The sequence below is a fragment of the Hemiscyllium ocellatum genome, chromosome 34 (assembly GCF_020745735.1).
Source record: "Hemiscyllium ocellatum isolate sHemOce1 chromosome 34, sHemOce1.pat.X.cur, whole genome shotgun sequence".
NCBI classification, from domain to species: domain Eukaryota; kingdom Metazoa; phylum Chordata; class Chondrichthyes; order Orectolobiformes; family Hemiscylliidae; genus Hemiscyllium; species Hemiscyllium ocellatum.
Genome location: NC_083434.1, coordinates 2,327,159 through 2,347,162, shown reverse-complemented (window position 1 = coordinate 2,347,162; position 20,004 = coordinate 2,327,159). Strand labels below are relative to the sequence as shown.

General features: G+C 40.3%; 1 protein-coding gene across 7 annotated transcripts in view; it reads right to left on the bottom strand.

The window, feature by feature from the left end:
- Positions 1-20,004, bottom strand: part of LOC132832263 (serine/threonine-protein kinase MAK-like) — a 217,230-nt gene that overhangs the window by 41,925 nt on the left and 155,301 nt on the right. For all 7 annotated transcript variants that reach the window (XM_060850103.1, XM_060850108.1, XM_060850105.1 and 4 more), the window contains 2 exons: positions 12,455-12,642; positions 8,390-8,529 (listed from right to left, as the gene is read on the bottom strand). In XM_060850103.1, coding sequence (XP_060706086.1) covers positions 8,390-8,529; positions 12,455-12,642 — 328 coding nt within the window. The remainder of the gene's footprint in view (positions 1-8,389; positions 8,530-12,454; positions 12,643-20,004) is intronic.

Here is a 20,004-nt window from a genome sequence, read left to right as displayed (position 1 = left end):
ACATCCTTCTGCCTGTCCACAACTCCACTGACCTTAGTGTTGTCTGCAAATTGACTAACCCATCATTCTAAGCCCACATCCAGGTCATTTATGAAAATGACAAAACGGCAGAGGACCCAAAACAGATCCTTGTTTTACACCATCAGTAATTGAACTCCAGGATGAATATTTCCCATCAACCACCACCCTCTGTCTTCTTACAGCGAACCAATTTCTGATCCAAACCTCTAAATCACCCTCAATCCCTACTTCCGTATCTTCTGCAATATCCTACCATGGAGAACTTTATCAACGATTTACTGAAATCCATATACATCACAAGAACTGCTTTACCTCATCCACCCATTAAGGTTTGTGAGGCATGACTGTTGTGGAGTTGAAGGTGTATAGTGTACCTTTAAGAAAGAGTGAAAGTTGAAAAGCTGACAAGCCTGTTATGTGACTGACTGCAGGCACAAAGTGTACTGGACAATTTGAAGATGTAACATTTGAGCTATAACTCAGATAATGAGTTGTTTACACAACAACTCAAATTCAATCAGTTTAAATATAGCCCCAAGATATTAAAACTCAATCGAATTTGAATTTTACTGTTTTGACAATAGCAAACCAATGCGATGATCTGATGTTTTGAAGTATATTTGGGCAGACATTTTGAACAGGTAGCCAGAGAGACAAAGAACACCTACTGCCATTGATAGGCTGCCCGCAGATCTTTTCTCTAAAAGGTACCTTTTTCACATGAAACATCTTAGCAGCAGAAGACCGAAGATGACCCAGGGGAAATCTACAGACAGAGGGAGTTCGACAACCAAAGATGACAACTGGTTTTCAAAATTGATTTCCTGTAAATTTTACAGAGGCTTTATTGGATCAGTATATTGTTATAGAGTGGGAGGTAGGTAAGAAATTTTAAGAGAAAGGAGGCTGACAGTTTAATGTTCTCTTTTTGGAGTTAAAGAATAAATTGTTAATTTTTCTTTAAATAGTAGAATTTGGGTAGTTCCCTGTCACTCATACTTTCAACATAATCAACAGATTATGAGGCGAGGTGAGCTTTTCTGTGTGTTTGGTTTAAATTAGCAGAAGGGTTTATCCCATGTTGTAACAGTTTGGAATCTCAGGTCTGTGATTGGACAGATTTAGTTAGATCCAGCCTGAGATTTGGACAGATTTGAACAGGTAAGGTCCCAACAGATTTAAACACTTGCAGATTCGTGTCCTAGATCTCTAAATAAAACATAGGTTATTTTGTTTAATTTTGTTTACTTGTGGTTGGTTAAATTAAAAGTGAGAGAAATGGCTCTTAAAGTTGCTACAGAGGTTCTGGGATTTGAAGATGATTCCCAGATTTGCCAAGAACATTTAGAATGAAAAGACTATACTTGTAGAATTAGCAAAGAGGTTAGAATTAGGAGAGGAATGCAGTGGTTGCTGGTCTTTCAGTTGAAACAGTTGACCCCAACTGAGTGTCACAGACTGGCACATTCCAAGGTCCAGGACTATGTGCTGAGGGATGCACTAAAGCTTGGGGCACCTATTGCCAAGGCACACTGGGTAAGGACCACCCTGTAATGTCCTTCTACCAAAGCATAATGGGGTCCATTGAGTAATTGGACCCTCCCGATTCCTCTGCTAAATGCCAAGAGTTTAACTGTAAATGTAGAGAAACTAAAACCCAATGTTTGTTTGCTTCTCTGTAAATAAAAATATTATAGATCTGAATGGCTTCATTAACTGTGTAAGTACATAAAGATTTCCTTCTATGAATAAAGTATGTTTTGGCAATAAAAAAAACCTTTCTGGGAGAAGTTGGTTTAGTCACCATGACCAATCAGTGGAGTGAGGAAGAACCACCAAATTGATAAGCAAGAGGAAGAACATCCAATACAGGAAGACAGAGAGACTTTGCTGAGGAGCATTCTAGGAGAAGTGACCACAACTGATTGTTGCAGACCAGCACTTCCAAGGTCTAGGACAACATGGTGAGGGATGAACTAAAGCTTAGGGCTGCTGCTGCCAAGGTGCAGTGGGGAAAGACCAATGTCTGAGGTCTTTCTGCTGAAGGTAAAGGGGTAAGTTCAGTTATTGGACTGTCCTAGGGCCTCAAATATATGCAATTATTAGTATTGTATGTATAAGAGAGGTCTTTGGTTTTTTGGATAGAGTCGAAGGCCAATATTTTGTTTATTTACTTGATATGCAACTGTACATAACTGAATTGCTTTTGTGTAAGAGATTTTTAAGAAATAAAGTATAGCTTTAAAAAAAAAATTGGGAGAAGCTGGATCAATCACCATGACCAATCAGGGAAATGATGAAGAATTCGGTGTCTAAAAAGCAAATGTAAGGTTTAGGAAGCTAAAATCGAACAGGGCCCATGAGAAATATTTAAAAAAAGCAGAAAAGAACTCAAGCAGAGAATTGGGAGAGCAAGAAGGGACCACGGAATGACCTTGGCAAGGATTAAAGAGAATCCCAAGACATTCTATATATAATTAATTATATAACAAGGGAGAAGGCTTGGAGGCAGAGGATGTGGATTAGATCCTAAATGACTACTTTGTATCAGTATTCACCCAGGAGAAGGACATAAAGGATGGTGAGAATAGTTTGGTTCTTGCTAATATGCTACAGCATTTTGAGATCAAGAAAGAAGTGGTGTTAGGTCTCTTGAAGAGCATTCACATGCATTAGTCCGCAGGGCGCAATGCTATGTACCCTAGGTTATTGAGAGAGGCAAGAGAGAATATTGCTAGGATATTGACCAATATCATTACATCCTAGTTAACCACTGGAGAGGCCCTGGTGGACTGGCTCACATTACTCTGTTGACGAAGGGAAATAGGGATAATCGGTGAGTCTTACATTAGTAGTTGGGAAGGTATTGAAGAGATTTCTTAGGGATAATATCCACAAGCATTTGGAAAAGCACAGCCTGATTAGGGACAGTCAGCAAAGGCTTTGTGTTGAATTTTTTGAGGAGGTGACGAAGGTGATCGATGAAGGTAGAGCGGTGGATGTTGTTTACATGAATTTTAGTAAGGCTTTTGACAAGGTCCCTCATGGTAGGCTCATGCAGAAGATTGAGATGCATGGGATGCACAGTGACTTGGCAGCGTGGATTCAGAATTGGCTTGCCCATTGAAGACAGAGGATGTGGTGGAAAGGTGTTTTTCAGATTGGAGGTCCATGACAAGTGGTGTTCTGCAGGGATCCATAAAGGGACCTCTGCTGTTTGTGATATTGATATATATATATATATATATATATATATATATATATAAATGACTTAAATGAAAATGTAGATAGATGGGTTACTAACTTTGCAGGCGATAGAAAGATCAGTTGAGTTATGGATAGTTTTTAAGGTTGTCAAAGGATACAGCAGGATATAGATCAGTTGAAGATATGGATTGAGAAATGGCAGATGGAGGTTAATCCGGGTAAGTGTGAGGTGCTGCACTTTGGGAGATCAAATGTTAAGGAAAAAGATACAATTAATGGGAAGAACCTGAACAGCACTGATGTATTTTTAGATTAGATTCCCTACAGCGTGGACACAGGCTCTTCGGCCTAACAAGTCCACACTGACCCTCCGAAGAGCAACCCACCCTGACTCAATTCCCTACGTTTACCCCTGACTAATACTATGGGCAATTTAGCATGGCCAATTCACCTGACCTGCACATCTTTAGACTGTGTGAGGAGACCGGAACACTTGGAGGAAACCCACGCAGACACGGGGAGAATGTGCAAACTCCACACAGACAGTTGCCCGAGGCGGGAATTGAATTTGGGCCCTTGGTGCTGTGAGGCAGCAGTGCTAATCACTGAGCCACCATGCTCAGTGTACAGAGGGATCTTAGGGTTCGAGTCCATAGTTCCCTGAAAGTGGACATGCAATTAGTTAAGATGGCAAAGAAAGCATATGGCATGTTTGCTTTTATTGATTAGGGAATTGAGTACAAGTGTCAGAACATTATGTTGTAGCTTTATAAGTCTTTGGTTAGGCATTTACAGTATTGCATTCAATTCTGGCTGCCACATTAAGGAAGGATTTGGAGGCTTTGGTGAGAGTGCAGAAGAGACTTACCAGGATGCTGTTTGGATTAGAGGGTATAAGCTATAAGGAGAGGCTAGAAAAATTCAGGTTGTTTTCTCTGGAGTGGCAGAGGTTGAGGGGAGACTTGATGGAAGTCTATAAAGCTACGAGATGCATTGACAGGTCTAACGGTCAGAGTTGAAAAGTCTAAAACTAGGGGGCATGATTTCAAGGTTAAAAGGGGAAAGTACAAAGGAGATATGAGGGACAGGTTTTTTACACAGAGAGTGGTGGGAGTCTGGAATGTGCTGCTAAGGGTGGTGGAGGCAGAAATGTTAGGGGTTTAAAGGTCATTTAGATAAGCAAGAGACTTTTAGATAAGCACGTGAATATGTAAGGATTGAAGAGATATGGCCCAAGGGCAGACAGAAGGAATTAATTAAATTTGGCATCATGTTTGGCATAACATCGTGGATAGAAAGGCCCATTGCTGTGCTGTACAGTTCTATGTTGCATATTGTTATAAAGTTGAGTAAAGTAATTGTAGATTGGGAGGCAAAAAGTTAGAATTTGGTGTGTGTAAAATTGGAAAAGCATTGCATGGTCCCTTTAAAGGATAGTGTTTTTTTCTGTGCTTACATTTTAAAAATGGATGTCTGTAAACGGCAGTTTTAAAATTTGCAGGTGCATAGAGGGAACCCGAACTGAAACATTTATATCGAAAGGCAGTACAGTTAGCAGGCCAAGCAGCAGTTTTTTTTAAAGTTTAGCCAACATGTTAAACCAGCCACTTACATAGCAAAAACCTATTAAATTTGGGCGGCACGGTGGCACAGTGGTTAGCACTGCTGCCTCACAGCGCCTGAGACCCGGGTTCAATTCCCGACTCAGGCGACTGACTGTGTGGAGTTTGCACGTTCTCCCCGTGTCTCCCCGTTTCCTCCGGTTTCCTCCCACAGTCCAAAGATGTGTGGGTCAGGTGAATTGGCCATGTTAAATTGCCCGTAGTGCAAGGTAAGGGGTAAATGTAGGGGTATAGGTGGGTTGCGCTTCGGCGGGTCGGTGTGGACTTGTTGGGCCGAAAGGGCCTGTTTCCACACTGTAAGTAATCTAAAAAAATTTAAATTTGATGGTTTTGGCAACATAGGGCCACTCCTATGTAAGAAATATTGTTATGTCATCAAAGGTATAAAAAAAGCGGGCAGTTGGACAAAGACCCCAGAGTTAACTGCCATTTGCCAGAGCTAAGATCGCTCAGCTCCCTCTCTCTCTCAAGAAATTGGCTCTCACAGTCATCTATGTATTAGAAAAAAAGTACCATCTAAAAAAAAGGTACCAATGACATAAAAAAGAGTTTCTGACAGAAGAATCGGAGGAGGCATTACTGACAGAAGAGACACAGAACATTCCAGACAACATGTAACATGGCTGTAATTTTGAGAGACTAAACTGTCTTTTTTGTACATGAATGAGACTTGTATTTATTGGAACAGAATACCATTAGAATCTTAATTCGTGAATAGTTAGTAGTCAGAAGGGATTTACTTGGGTTTATTAATAGTTTAGCTAACTTGTTCATGTTAGAGTTAAATAAATAATTTGTTACTTGTCGATTTTAGTTAAGAATCTCACAACACCAAGTTATAGTCCAACAGGTTTATTTGGAAGCAATTGCTTTCAGATCACTGCTCCTTCATCAGGCAGCTACCACATCATTATTGATTATAAAGTGAGTGTCAGGGAATTATTTTTATTTAACCACTAGAAGTTACTGAAGAGCAGGTTACCCACTTTTCACACTCTTTTTACAGATTATAGGGTGAGGCTCCTCCTTGGGTGTTTCGATTTTAGTTTTTGGGGGAGGGGGTCAACCTTTGCTTTATAATAATATTATATGTCATTTTGAAAGAGCCCAGGGTTGAAAAGCTAAGACTCAGAGTCGCCTTGACTGTCATGGATCATGCTTTCCACACAATTGCCAGCCATTGATGCTCAGTAAAATTAACATAGGAGAAACTTGGGAGTACAGGTTCATGGTTCATTGAAAGTAGTGTCATAGGTAGATAGGATAGTGTGGAAGGCATTTGGTTTGCTTTCCTTTATTGGTCAGAGTGTTGAGTATAGGAGTTGGGAGGTCATGCTGCGGCTGTACAGGTCATTGGTTAGGCCACTTTTGGAATATTGTGTTCAATTCTGGTCTCCTTCCTGTCAGAAGGAGATTGTGAAACGTGAAAGGGTTTAGAAAAGATTTACTAGGATGTTGCCAGGGTTAGAAAATTTGAGCTGTAGGGAGAGGCTGAATAGGCTGGGGCTGTTCTCCCCTTGAGCGTCGGAGGCTGAGGGGGTGACCTTATAGAGATTTACAAAATCATGAGGGGCATGGAGAGGATAAATAGTCAAGGTCATTTCCTTGGGGGAGTCCAGAACTACAGGCATAGGTTTAGGGTGAGTGGGGAAAGATATTAAAGGCACCTAAAGCGCAACTTTTTCATGCAGAGGGTGGTGCATGTATGGAATGAACTGCCAGGGAGGCTGGTACAATTGCAGCATTTAAAAGACATCTAGATCAGTATATGGATAGGAAGGGTTAGGAGGGATGTGGGCCAGGTGCTGGCAAATGGGACTAGAAGAGGTTAGGATATCTGGTCAGCATGGACGAGTTGGACCAAAGGGTCTGTTTCCTTGCTGTACTTCTCTATGACTCTACCACTGCTTCCTGAACACCCAGTTTGGGGTATAGCCTCTTGTTCAGCAGCCATATCTTTCTCCCTTATGAAGCTGTTGCTTATGAGCAGTTCCTTGCTGTTCCACATTCCCTCTTCCACACCAAAAGTACCACTGCAGCCAAATTATTTCTGAGGCATATAATAACATGCAATAAATGAAAAACTTCCTGTTTGGAAGAAATGGACGGCACGGTGGCTCAGTGGTTAGCACTGTTGCCTCACAGCACCAGGGTCCCAGGTTTGATTCCAGCCTTGGGCAACTGTCTGTGTGGAGTTTGCATATTCTCCCCATGTCTGCGTGAGTTTCTTCTGGGTGCTCCGGTTTCCTCCCATTTTCCAAAGATGTGCAGGTCAGGTGAATTGGCCATGCTAAATTGCCCATAGTGCTAGGTGCATTAGTCAGAGGGAAATGATTCTGGGTGGGTTACTCTTTGGAGGGTTGGTTGGGCCAAAGGGCCTGTTTCCCTACTGTAGAGAATCTAATCTAAAGTAAAATTTCAAGAACAATAAGGTAACTTAAGAACTGCCAGATGTTAACCAGTGCCTGAAATGACAAATCAGCAACAAACTTGTGTTTTTTTTTTATGTTGCTGGTATGAAGATTTATTCTTGCCAGTTACCACCACATCCTGCTGGATAAGTACATTACATGGCACCTTTTCATAGAATAGAAGATTTCCCACAGTGTGGAAACAGGCCATTTGGCCTAACACATCCACACTGACCCTCTGAAGAGCAACCCATCCAACCCATTCCGTTACCCTACATTTTTCCCCCTGACTAATGCACCTAACCTACATATCCCTGAACACTATGGGCAATTTAGGATGGCCAATTTACAGGAAACTGGAGCACCTAAAGGAAACCCATACAGATATGGGGAGAATGCACAAACTCCACATCGACAGTCGCCTGAGGCTGGAATCAAACCCAGGTCCCTGGTGCTGTGAGGCAGCAGGGCTAACCAATGAGCTACTGTGTGGCCCTGTATTGGGATATGACAAAGTTGTGAATGTGTTCTGCAAGGGGCTCAGGATTCTAACTCAGATATTCTCTTCAGCTCTTTTATATAATTTTGATTTATGACCCTAATACCAATGGACTTATGGATACTAATATGGCATATGAAACACTTCTGGTTCAAAATTAATTCTAGTGCCCTCAGTGCCTTTTGAAATGTTCTGAGGCTCTTTGAGTTGTAAAAAACAGATGTTGTGTGATTGAACTTCTAGGCTGATATCATAGTAAAAGTGAAATATAAGTGGTTTTCTTCAAATTTCTCATCTGCCACCATTCCTCATCCTAAGGTATATTCTACATACACATCCCTCTGGTACTTTATCCAGTGATTATATTTTTGATTAATCAAATGATAGCAATGATAAAAGGCATAATTTGAAACTGATCTTGTCCTCACTCATTGCTTCCCTTTCAATAAACAATTGGAATCAGGATTCATTAGAAGGCGTAATGAAATATTGAGGCTAATGGGAGCAATACTCTTAACTTTACATAAATTAGAGATCATATCAGGAATAATTCAGACCTCTTTATTTTGGAGACTACAAAATGTGGTAAATGAACCACATAGTGACTTGTGATCTACATCTCTACTAACCTGGAAGGTATCTTGACTGCCTCAAATAGTGTTGCCTAGCTGAAGATGTAGATAATCCAGAATCCAGTCTCATCATGGTGGTATTTGGAACCGTTTTGTTTCCTCCAATGTTATAGTTTTGTTGATTGTGCTCAGCCATCCTATAAATCATAATCACAGAATCATAAAATCCCCACAGTGCAAATAATGTCGCACCTGAAAATTAGTTGACATTAATTTGAATCATTTTTCACATGCAGAGTGATATAGATCTATATCAGATAAAAAGGCCCTTTGGCCCATGCATTCTGTGCCAGACAAAAACAACCACTGAACTAACTTAATTCTTTTCCTGCACTTGGTCCATAGTCTTATGTGATTTGGCATCACAAATGTATAATTAAAAACATTTTAAATATTTCAAGGGTTTCTGCTTCCTTCACTCTTACAGGCAGTGAGTTCTAGATTCGCACCACCTTCTGGGTGAAAATGTTTTTTAGAAAATATTTTACAGAATAAGAGATATAGTACATAAATTTATCTTTCTACTATTGACCTATTTATTGGACTAATATATAGAAACATGTATTAATCAACTCAGACAAGCTTTAATTTGCCAAATCAACACCAAAATGATCTCTGCAGGGTAATAGCTCATCCATTTTGTTTTACTGGTAAGCAGAAAAGTCCAACATTGACTGCAGATTTTCCAAATCTTGAGAATTATGTGCATGAAGTTGATTTTGTTCAGCTATTTACAGCAATCTAAAGAAGTTTTACACAGAACACAGAAATTATTTTTAGGGTTGGAAACTCTTCAATGTGTTCTAATTGACCAGTCCGGATAGAGAGACATTTATGTGCAATTTCTTGAACAGAAAAGAATTTCAGAAGGATCTAAAGGAATGACGAAACAAACTGACAAGGAAGGAGTAAAAATAGGAAAGTACAGAGGCTCAAAAGTATTGATCCCTTGGAAGAATTCAAGTATAAACAATGTGAATTGTTAATTTTTTTCTCAGATCTCTGAAGATGGTTGCAGGAAGTAGTATTTGGTGTTCCAGACAAAAAAGGGTTGGGGAATTAAGCAAATCAAACAGTCACAGCTTGTAATAATACAAAATCTTCGCAATAATAAGATGCTTCAAGTTACATATATAGACAAAATAAATGTCAAAGTTAGGGGAAAGGAGTTTTGTGGGACAAATAAATTAAAATCTTGCATCATTCACAAATTCAAGACATCACAAATGACTGAACACCCAATGAATCATTGAAGCATAGAATACTCACATGGAATGAGAATATTCAGCCTCTTTTCTCCTTCCTGGCTTTCTACAAAAGCACCTCAGCTAGCCTCACTTGCAAACCCTTTCTTTGTAGCCTTTACAGGCAAGTAGCTCTTTTGGAAAACTTGCTTGAATATCACTCCACTAAGCTGTCAAACAATGCATAGCAGATCCTAAAGATTTGTTATGTTAAAAAAAAGCTTTCCTCGTGTCACCTCTTGTTGTTTTGCTATTCATCCTAAATCCATGTGGTCTGGTTCTTGACACTTCCATCAATGAGAATAGTTTCTCCCTTTCTACCTTGTTAAGATTATTTATGATTTTAACTGCTTCCATTGAATCTCATCTCAACCTTACCTTCTCTAAAATCAAACAATATTGCAATTCTGTTCATGTAATTGAAGTTAAAAATCATACAACACCAGGTTATAGTCCAATAGATTTATTTGGAAGCACTAGTTGTACCACCTGATGAAGAGGCAGCACCTTGAAAGCTAGTGCTTCCAAATAAACCTGTTTGACTACAAACTGCTGTTGTGTGATTTTTAAAGTTGCCTACGCCAGTCCAACATCAGCACCTCCAAATCATGTAATTGAAGTCCCTCATCCATGTAATATTTTCTTAAATCTTTTCTGCATCATTTCTAATGCCATTATATCATTCCTGAAGTGAGCTGCCCAGAATTGATCTCAATATTCCAGTTGAAGCTGAACTAATGTTAGATTAGATTAGATTACTTACAGTGTGGAAACAGGCCCTTCCGCCCAACAAGTCCACACCGACCCGCCAAAGCGCAACCCACCCATACCCCTACATTTATCTCTTACTTAACACTACGGGCAATTTAGCATGGCCAATTCACCTGACCCGCACATCTTTGGACTGTGGGAGGAAACCGGAGCACCCGGAGGAAACCCGCGCAGACATGGGGAGAACGTGCAAACTCCACACAGTCGCCTGAGTCGGGAATTGAACCCAGGTCTCAGGCACTGTGAGACAGCAGTGCTAACCACTGTGCCACCGTGCCACCCACCATGTTCTGTTCATGTTCATTATAAATTCCTTGCTTTTGCCCTCTGTTCCTCAATGTACAAAAGTCTAGGATCTTTTTTACCGTAACTCTATATTTGTCAACCAATTTCTCCACCTTCAATGATTTGTGCATATATAATCCAGGACCATCTGCTCCTGCACGTTTTTTAATCCTTTATTTTACATTGTTCATCCCATCAGAATGCATCACTTCAGATATCTCTGCATGAAATTTCATCTGCCTGATACTTTGCCTAATCCTTTGGCCTGTCAATGTGATCTTAATGTATATCACTAACCTCTTCGTGAGACTCACCAGTAACACCAGATGTGGAAGGAAACTTAGTGTTTGTTGTGAGTGAAGATTTAAAGGGGGGAGGGGAGGGGAGGGGGGGGAGCCATGCCTCAATCAAAGTCATGAACAATTAAAGCAACATCTACAAAACAGCTAAAGTGATGTTCCAGCTATTGAAGGAGCTAATTAGTCAATGTTTCTCATTAAAACCATACAAAGTCAAGAAATGGTAGCTCAGTCTCATAGAGTGCACATTCTGTGGTACATAGGAAAATCCTGACAATTCTGGTGTCTTCTGGATGACTATGTCCTTGCAGAAGCATGGCCAATTGGAACAGCTGAAGCTACAGTTGTCAGAGCTTGACATCCTAGTGCAACTGATTTTTCACTATATTGGCGAGTCAAATAATGAAAGAGCCAATCTATTCTAACTATGCATAATTAATTGCAGAATACTTAACATTCTCATTATGTCAGTGTGCATGAGTAGATATTCCTACTAATTCCTATAAAGAGCTTTGTGAGCAATGTAAACTGAAGTACAAATTGGGAATATTAGTGCTCAACTGTTAATCAACTCAATAGTATCCAAGCTTCAGTTTACAACCTGTATTACATAATTGAAATGTTCACTTCATTCAGAGGTATTCTAGAGGACTCAATGTTGAGTGCTTTGCTGTCGGTTGTATATATTCATAATTTGGACTTAAATATCAGCCTATAAGTCCTTGAAGGTAGCAGAATAGGAAGGTAAGATAGTAAAGAGAGCAAATGGAATGCTTTTTTTTTGGATGTGAATTGGATTTTCATTAGAAAAGTAGGGATGTAACACTGGAATTATATGAAATTCTAGCTAAACTATGGTAGAATATTATACACAGTTCTGGTCGTGGTATTACAGGAAGGGGGTTCTCCTTAGAATGGACAATACTGGGGAGTGGCTTAATTAAAGTTTATAAAATTATGAGAGCCCAGGTAGAATAGACTGGAAAGACCTGTCTCTCCTAGCAGCGAAGTAAATTACCAGAGGGCATAAGTTAAAGTGATTGGTAGAAATATTAGAGGGCTCAGAAAGAAAGTCCATTTCATAAAGAAAGTGGTAGGTGATTGTAATTTGTTGCATAGTTTGGTGGTAGAGGCAGAAAGCCCCAATTCAGTGAAAACATAGGTCAGAATCTGCTGTAACCTGTTCGACTATTACTGGAAGGAGAGATTAGAATGGGTGCTTTTTTTTTGGTTTCTCAGCCTGGGGACTTAAATGGCCTTGCTTTCAGCTGCAACTTCGGTATAGTTCTATTGTATCTGTAGATGCTTCCTTTAATTTTTGACAGCATGACATGCAGCATTATTATTATTTCTGTATATTTGTATCTAACATGGCCTTAAAACAAAGTTGCATCAAAACAATTTTAGAACTTTTTAGAAATGCCACTAATCTTAACATAAAAATAACATAATAATTAACGTACCTTTGAAGAGAATCATTGCTGGATTTTTCTTTTACTGGTATCATACTAGATTCTTTAGAGTATGGCAGTCCAAAGTCAGAATTTTGAAAACTATCCCAACTGTCCTTAGTGTTCAGCGCAGTTTGACCCCAGCGCCGTCGGCCACTTTTAAAACCTGCTGCATTATTGCTAGTTCCTGATGTTGGATTCTGCATTTAATTTTATGTTTGAGAAAGAAAGAAATGTTATATTTAACACTTTGGTGCAAGGTGAAAACAAACTACCTTTATCTCCTAAAACAACAAACTGCGGATACTGGAAATCTGAAACAAAACAGAAATTGCTGGAGAAGCTCAGCAGATCTGGCTGCATCTGGAGACAAAGCAGAGGTAACGTTTTAAGTCCAGTGACTCTTCACTGCAACTGAAAGCGGCTAGGAAAAGGTGTTACTGAAGGTTGTGGTGATAATGATGGCGATTAAGGGGTAGGGTTGCAGTGTGTGGATAAGCGGAGATGGTGTCGAGAGAGAGAGAATGACAGTTAGGCAGACACTCCCATGACACCTCCATATGCAATTGCAGAAGATACAACACCTGCTGATTTATTTTCACTCTCCTCACTATTCAAAGCTCAGACATACATTCCAGGTGAATCAGTGACATACCTACACCTCACTCAAGCTAGTCAGCTGTACTCATTGCTCACAATATGATTTCCTCTACAATAGGGAGATGAAAAGCAGATGGGATGACTACTTTGTAGAACACCATCCTCTGTTCACAAAAATGACCAAGCTTCCACTTGCCTGCCACTTCAACACATCACCATGTTGCCTTGCCAACACTTCTGTCTCAGGCCTGCTGCAGTTTTCCCGTGAGGATCAGTGCATGCTGGAAGAATAGCAGTGCATTTTCCTCTTGGGGATTTGAGTACTCAATGTTGAATTGAATAATTTTAGAATGTGAAGATCTTCTATCAAGTCCTTTACCTACCCGCACATCCTGGCCTTGACATGACATGGGCTGCTTTCAACATAGTCAACACATTTTCAATTACTTATGGTCCTCAATATTAGATTTTCTTTCTCCCTAGAATACAACCATTTGTCCTTTTGTCTGCTTGTCCTTCTCTCTCTCTGGGTTCCATCTCTACTCTTATGTCAACAATTTACTATTTTCTTTGCGTAACATTGCACAATAAAATTATATTTACTCTCTTGAGAGAAGAGAAAGAGTATAGTGTTACATGTACCTCCTAGCCTGTATTCAATATATCAGTGGACTCAAGATCCAAAATAATCATGATTAGATTAGATTTCCTACAGTGTGGAAACAGGCCCTTCGGCCCAACAAGTCCACACCGACCCTCCGAAGAACAACCCATCCAGACCTATTCCCCTACATTTACCCCTGACTAATATACCTAACACTATGGGCAATTTAGCATGGCCAATTCACTTGACCTGCACATCTTTGGATTGTGGGAGGAAACCGGAGCACCCGGAGAAAACCCACGCAGACACGGGGAGAATGTGCAAACTCCACACAGACAGTCGCCCGAGGCTGGAGTTGAACCTGGGTCCCTGGTGCTGTGAGGCAGCAGTGCTAACCACCGAGCCACCCTGCTGCCCAAAATCAGTTGGATGTTCATTGGCATTCAATTAAAACTCATATCATATAATTTAGGAATCACCTCAAGTTGCCAATGGAAAGAATGAATATGGACATTCGTTCTCAAAATTTAAGGAAATGCGCTATTGATTGACTAAAGTATTGTTGAAAAGAACTTCTATCGACTTGTAGCCTGAGCTATATTGAGGGGAGGGGTTATTCGAATAGGAATAGGCAATTTGCTTTAAAATGAGTAATCTATTCAACTGCTAGCATTCTGTAGGGTCTGGGACAGCTTAAAGATAAAAGATGATCAAATATTTTTAAACCATACTTAGGACAAGTAGGCATTTCAGAAAATTAATGAAGTCCCACTGCAGGCTTAAGGCTATGTGCACAGTAACTCTCAGCTGGTCTGGACTCAAGGAAAGAGAAATGAGCTAAGTAATACAGTTAAAAATCACACAACACCAGATTATAGTCTAACAGGTTTATTTGGAAGCACTAGCTCTTGGAATGCTGCTCCTTCATCAGGTAGCTGTGGAGCAATGCTTCCAAATAAACCTGTTGGACTATAACCTGGTGCTGTGCGATTTTTAAACTTCGTTCCACCCCAGTTAAACACCGGTACCTCCACATCATGACTAAGTAATATAGCTTCCTAATCCAGGTAACCTGAATTTTCTTTTTGTCAACCTGTGTACATTATATCTACCAACCATGGCCCAAAAACAATAATATAGATTGTTTAAATTTGTATTATTTATTAATAATCACTAATAGTTTATTATCATATTATTTTAATGATATTTTCTACTCTCTTGACCTAAGTTCTGCCTCCAACCTTTCTTTGCATTTATTCATTTCCATACTCAGAGGCTTTCCCACTCTTGGCCACTGACACTTTGTCACTCTCTGCAGCATGCCAGAACAGCTCAAAATAATGAATTCAAATGACAAAGAATATAGAGTACAGAAACAGATAAACAAACAAACTACAGCACTTATCCTACATCTTCCCATCCTTCCTCATTCAACTATCTCAAATTGCCTCGAAGATCCCTTCTCACTTCTTTGCATGTCTCGCCTCCCTTAAAAGCACTTTACTTGTTTACCTCAATTGCTCCCTTCCATATGGTGTTCCACATTCTCATGATTCTCACCATTCTCTTGGTAGAGTAGTTTCTTCTGATTTACATACTCAGTTCCTAGTTTGTACCTTTCCCAAACAGGTAGGAACTCACACTGGGTTGGATTTTTGTCATGGGATGGGAAATAGAAATGCTGGTAGGACTTTTTCCAGGTCTCAAACCAATCTCAATCATTGCTATTGTTATTGCTAAGCCAACCAACAAATATCAAATTATACTAACCCTATTCACCTGCATGTGGTCCATAGTCTATTATGCCCTGGCATTTTAAATATTCATCCAGATGCTTCTTCAATGTTACAAAAGTATCTGCTTTGACCACTCTCTCAGGCAGTGTGTACTATATTCCTACCACCTTCTGGTTGAAACATGCTTCCTCAGATTCCCTCTAAACCTGACCACAAATTTATGCTCTCTAGTCTTAGAGACAGCTGCCAAGGGGAAAAGAATCTCATAATTTACTATATCTATAATTTGGTATATCACAATCAGCTCCCCTCACATCCTTCTCTACTCTAGGGAAAACAAACCCAGTCTCTCATCACAACTGAGACTTTCCATCCCAGGTACCATCCGGGTGAATCTCATCTGCAACCTCTCCAGTGCAATTACATCCTTCCAGTACTGTGGTGACCAGAACTGCACACAATATTCCATCTGTGATTCAACAAGACTTCTCTGGTCCCATATTCTGTGCCCCGGCTAACGAGGACAAAATCCCACATTCGTCTTCGCCATACTTTCTACTCATACTGACACCTTCAGGGATCTATGGACTTGTCCACCAAGGTTCTTTTGTTTCTCAATACTCCCTAGAGACCTATCATTCATTATGTAAAAACTTCTTTATTAGACCTTTGAAAATACATCACCTCACACTTCTCAGGATTAAATGCCATCTGCCATTGCTCTGTTTAATTTACCAACTGATCAATATCAGTCTGAGACCATCCTCCTCATTATCAGAAAATGTGTGGTAAGAAGAAGTTCAGAAGAAGCTCAGAACCATAGTGTTGCTGAAGAGGTCTAACCACTGATTCAGGCATCTTCTAATGAATTGGAACAGTTGCTATTAATCATTGAAGCCAACAGTGTCTTATCTCACTCACTTGCAGTAGATACAGTAACATAGTGCATGAGAGAGGGTCCAAATGGGTGTAAGCATCCAATGCCTTCAAGTCATCACATCATAGAGGACTGAGTAATGGAAAAAGCCTTTAAGGAAGTTGACACCCAATATCAATGATTAGAGATATTAATGTGTTCATGAGGGCATGCATTCCAATGTAGCCTGCCCAAGGCTAGCTATCATGATCTTTTGTGTATCTCACAAGTGCCATATTGACCCACAGAGTTCTTATTCCTCACTATGACCAAGCCAAGACCAACAGCAAAATTGTGAAAAGTCACAATCACACTTTTCAAGTCATAGAGTCGTACAGCATGGAAACAGACCCTTCAGTCCAGCTTGTCCATGCTGACCAAGTTTCTTAAATCGAACTAGTCCCACTTGTCTGTGTTTTATAAAAAGAAAATTATTTTGTGGGATGTGAGTGTCGTTGGCTGGCCAGCATTTATTTCCCGTTCCTTGTTGCCCTTGAGAAGGTGGTGGTGAGCTGCCATCTTGAACTGCTGCAGTCCACTTGCAGGTGGGTTGACATACAATGCCATTAGAGAGACACTTCCAGGAATTTGACCCAGTGATAGTGAAGGAACAGCGATATATTTCCAAGTCAGGATGGTGAGTGGCTTGGAGGGGAATTTGAAGATGGTGGTAATCCCATATATCTGCTGCTCTTGTCCTTCTCGATGGAAGTGGTCGTAGGTTGGGAAGGTGCTGTCTAAGGATCTTTCTGCAGTGCATCTTGTAGATAGTACATACTACTGCTGCTGACCATGGAGGGAATAGATGCTTGCGGATGCAGTGCCAATCAAGTGGGCTGCTTTGTCCTGGATGCTGTTGTTGGGGCTGCAGTCTTCCAGGCAAGTGATGTATATTCCATCACACTCCTGACTCGTGCCTTGTAGATGGCGGACAGACTTTGGGGACTCAGGAGGTGAGTTACTCGCTGCAGTATTCCTAGCCTCTGATCTGCGTTTATGTGTTGAGTGCAGTTGAGTTTCTGATCAATGATAATTCCCAGGGTGTTGATAATGGGGGATTCATGATGGTGACACCATCATGAATGTCAAAGTGCAGTGGTTAGATTCTGTCTTGTTGGTGTTGGTCATAGCCTGGCAATTGTATGGTGTGAATATTACTTGCCACTTGTCAGCCCAAGCCTGGATATTGTTACAAACCGGAGGTCGACATCCCTGAGAATTAAAACCAAAATGCCCAGATGGGTGCACCTTGCCTCTTAATCTGATAAAGAAGTGTGACAAATGGTATAATCTACCTCTCACCTTCACAATCTTTTATACATTCATTCACTCTACAATTAACGAGTAACATTTTATTTATCTAACTCCAACTGTGAACAAATTAACATAATTCCTAACAAACTGAGCAATTTCTCCTCAACTACTACGTATCGTCTAATGAATTAAATTCTAATAGGTATGCTGTTTCAGTAATGCAGGTCCTACTTATACAAATCCAGTTAATAAGAACAATAACTTAAAACTTAGTATTTCAAAGTTCACACAAAATGGATCATCCTAAATGCTCCTCTTCCTCTCTGCTGATTCTGCTGTTGGGGATGCTTTCTCTGTAATTCTTCTGCTCTGAATACCTCTCTCCGTTGAATTATGGTATCAAAAATATTCACTAAATGTGTTGTGTACCTTATAGATGGATGGTACTTTTTTAAGACAGTATGGAGGTTTCTTGTGAGAGCCCGGTATTTGTTTCTCAGATGGTGGGTTTGCTGTCTCTCAATTTTCAAAAATCACTGTCTTAAATGCCACTGATGATGTAACAAGGTCTCATAATATGATTGATTTCAGGCTGTCAACACCACCAATTTTTAAATTCAATTGGTTTTGAATTTCTGAGTGTTTGGCTTAAATTAATTGGCCAAATTCAAACTCGTTATCAAAACAAGCCAAGGTATCCATCAATAAAGTCAATCGTTGCATGTTTCCATTTTAGAACTGTCTGTACTATTCTTCATCTGCTCATAGACCTCTTTGCTGTTTCACTCTAAGCTTAAAAGCACTTTATCTCTTAAAGGGATCACATGCTGCTTTTCAAATCATAATTAATCTGCACAGCTTCATAACAATATTGTCCAGATTTTGTTGCATTTGGACACGGACTGCTTCAGTATCTGAGGAGTCGCGAATGGTACTGAACATTGTGCAATTGTTGGTGAATATCGAAAGGACGATCATTGATGAAGGAGATGAAGATGGTTGGACATAGAACACTACCCTGAGGAACTCCTGCAGAAATGTCCTGGAGCTGAGATGACTGACCTCCAACAACCACAACCATCTTTCAATGATTTGGAGGTGCCGTTGTTGGACCAGGGTGGACAGAGTTAAAAATCACAGAACACCAGGTTCTCGTCCACAGATTTATTTGAAGTAGATGAAGAAGCAGTGCTTTGAAAGCTCATGCCTCCAACTAAACCTGTTGGACTATAACCTGGTGTTGTGTGATTTTTAACTTCATCTTTCTATGTGTCAGGTGTGACACTAACCATCGGACAGTTTGCTCCCTGATACACACTGTTTCCAGTTTGCTAGGGCTCCTTGATTCCACACACTGTCAAATGCAGCCTTGATGTCAAGTGCTGCTACTCTCATCTCACCTCTGGAATTCAGCTCTTTTGTCCATGTTTGAGCAAAGGCTGTAACAAGGACATTTGGCCCATATCTCTCTAAACTGTTTCTGTCCAGAGACCTATCCAAATGTCTTTTAAATGTTGTAACTGTATGTGTATCTATCAGTTCCTCTGGCAATTTGTTCCACATATGAATCACCTTCTGTGTGAAAACTTTGCCCCTCAGGTCCCTTTTAAATCTTCTTCCTCTCACCTAAAAGATATGTTCTGTCGTTTTGAACTCACCTACCCTAGGGAAAAAAAAAGATTGCTATTCACCTAATCTATGCCCCTCATGATTTTATAAGCCTCTATAAGGTCACGCATCATCCTCCGACTCTCCAGTGAAAAAAGTCTCAGTCTCTCCTCATAAATCACACCCTCCAGTCCCAGAAACTCCTGGTAAAACTTGTTTGAATAGCAAGTAAGTAGCAACATTTGATGAACATTTGAGATTCATTTAATTGATGTCTGGACAAAAAAAAGAGTTCTGAGGGAATGAAGATGATGATGGGTTCCTTAAAAATTCATCAACCACTACAGCAAAACATTTAGGTGGAGGTGTTAACTTCATTGATGATATGAATTTACATGCTTCAGGCTGCATTTACAGTGGAAGTGTTCGGACAGACACAGACATATCATGGCACCTACCCTGGGTCACTGGGGCTCAGTTGAAAAGTTCTTGAACCTGATGACATTTCTATGCTCATGGCATGCTGACGACAATTACACACCATGCACCTGGAGCACCTCAGTATTCTACATTGTTCACAACTACCACTTTTTCCTTTGCCATGCCTTCTCTGCCCCTTTCCTCTCATGAATTGGGCCTTGCTGTCAATAAGGTCCAAATCTCTATGGTGGATCATGTTTATGGAACATACAGTAGGAAAGACATCACCACAATGAGCAAGTCCCTTGGAGAAGCCTCTTGATGAGTCCATGAACCAGAATTGCAATCTCAGAAACATGACGGCCTGCTCATTGGTGGTTCTGCTGAGCTTTGGAATCACCTCTGTTTATCTCTATCTGGGCTT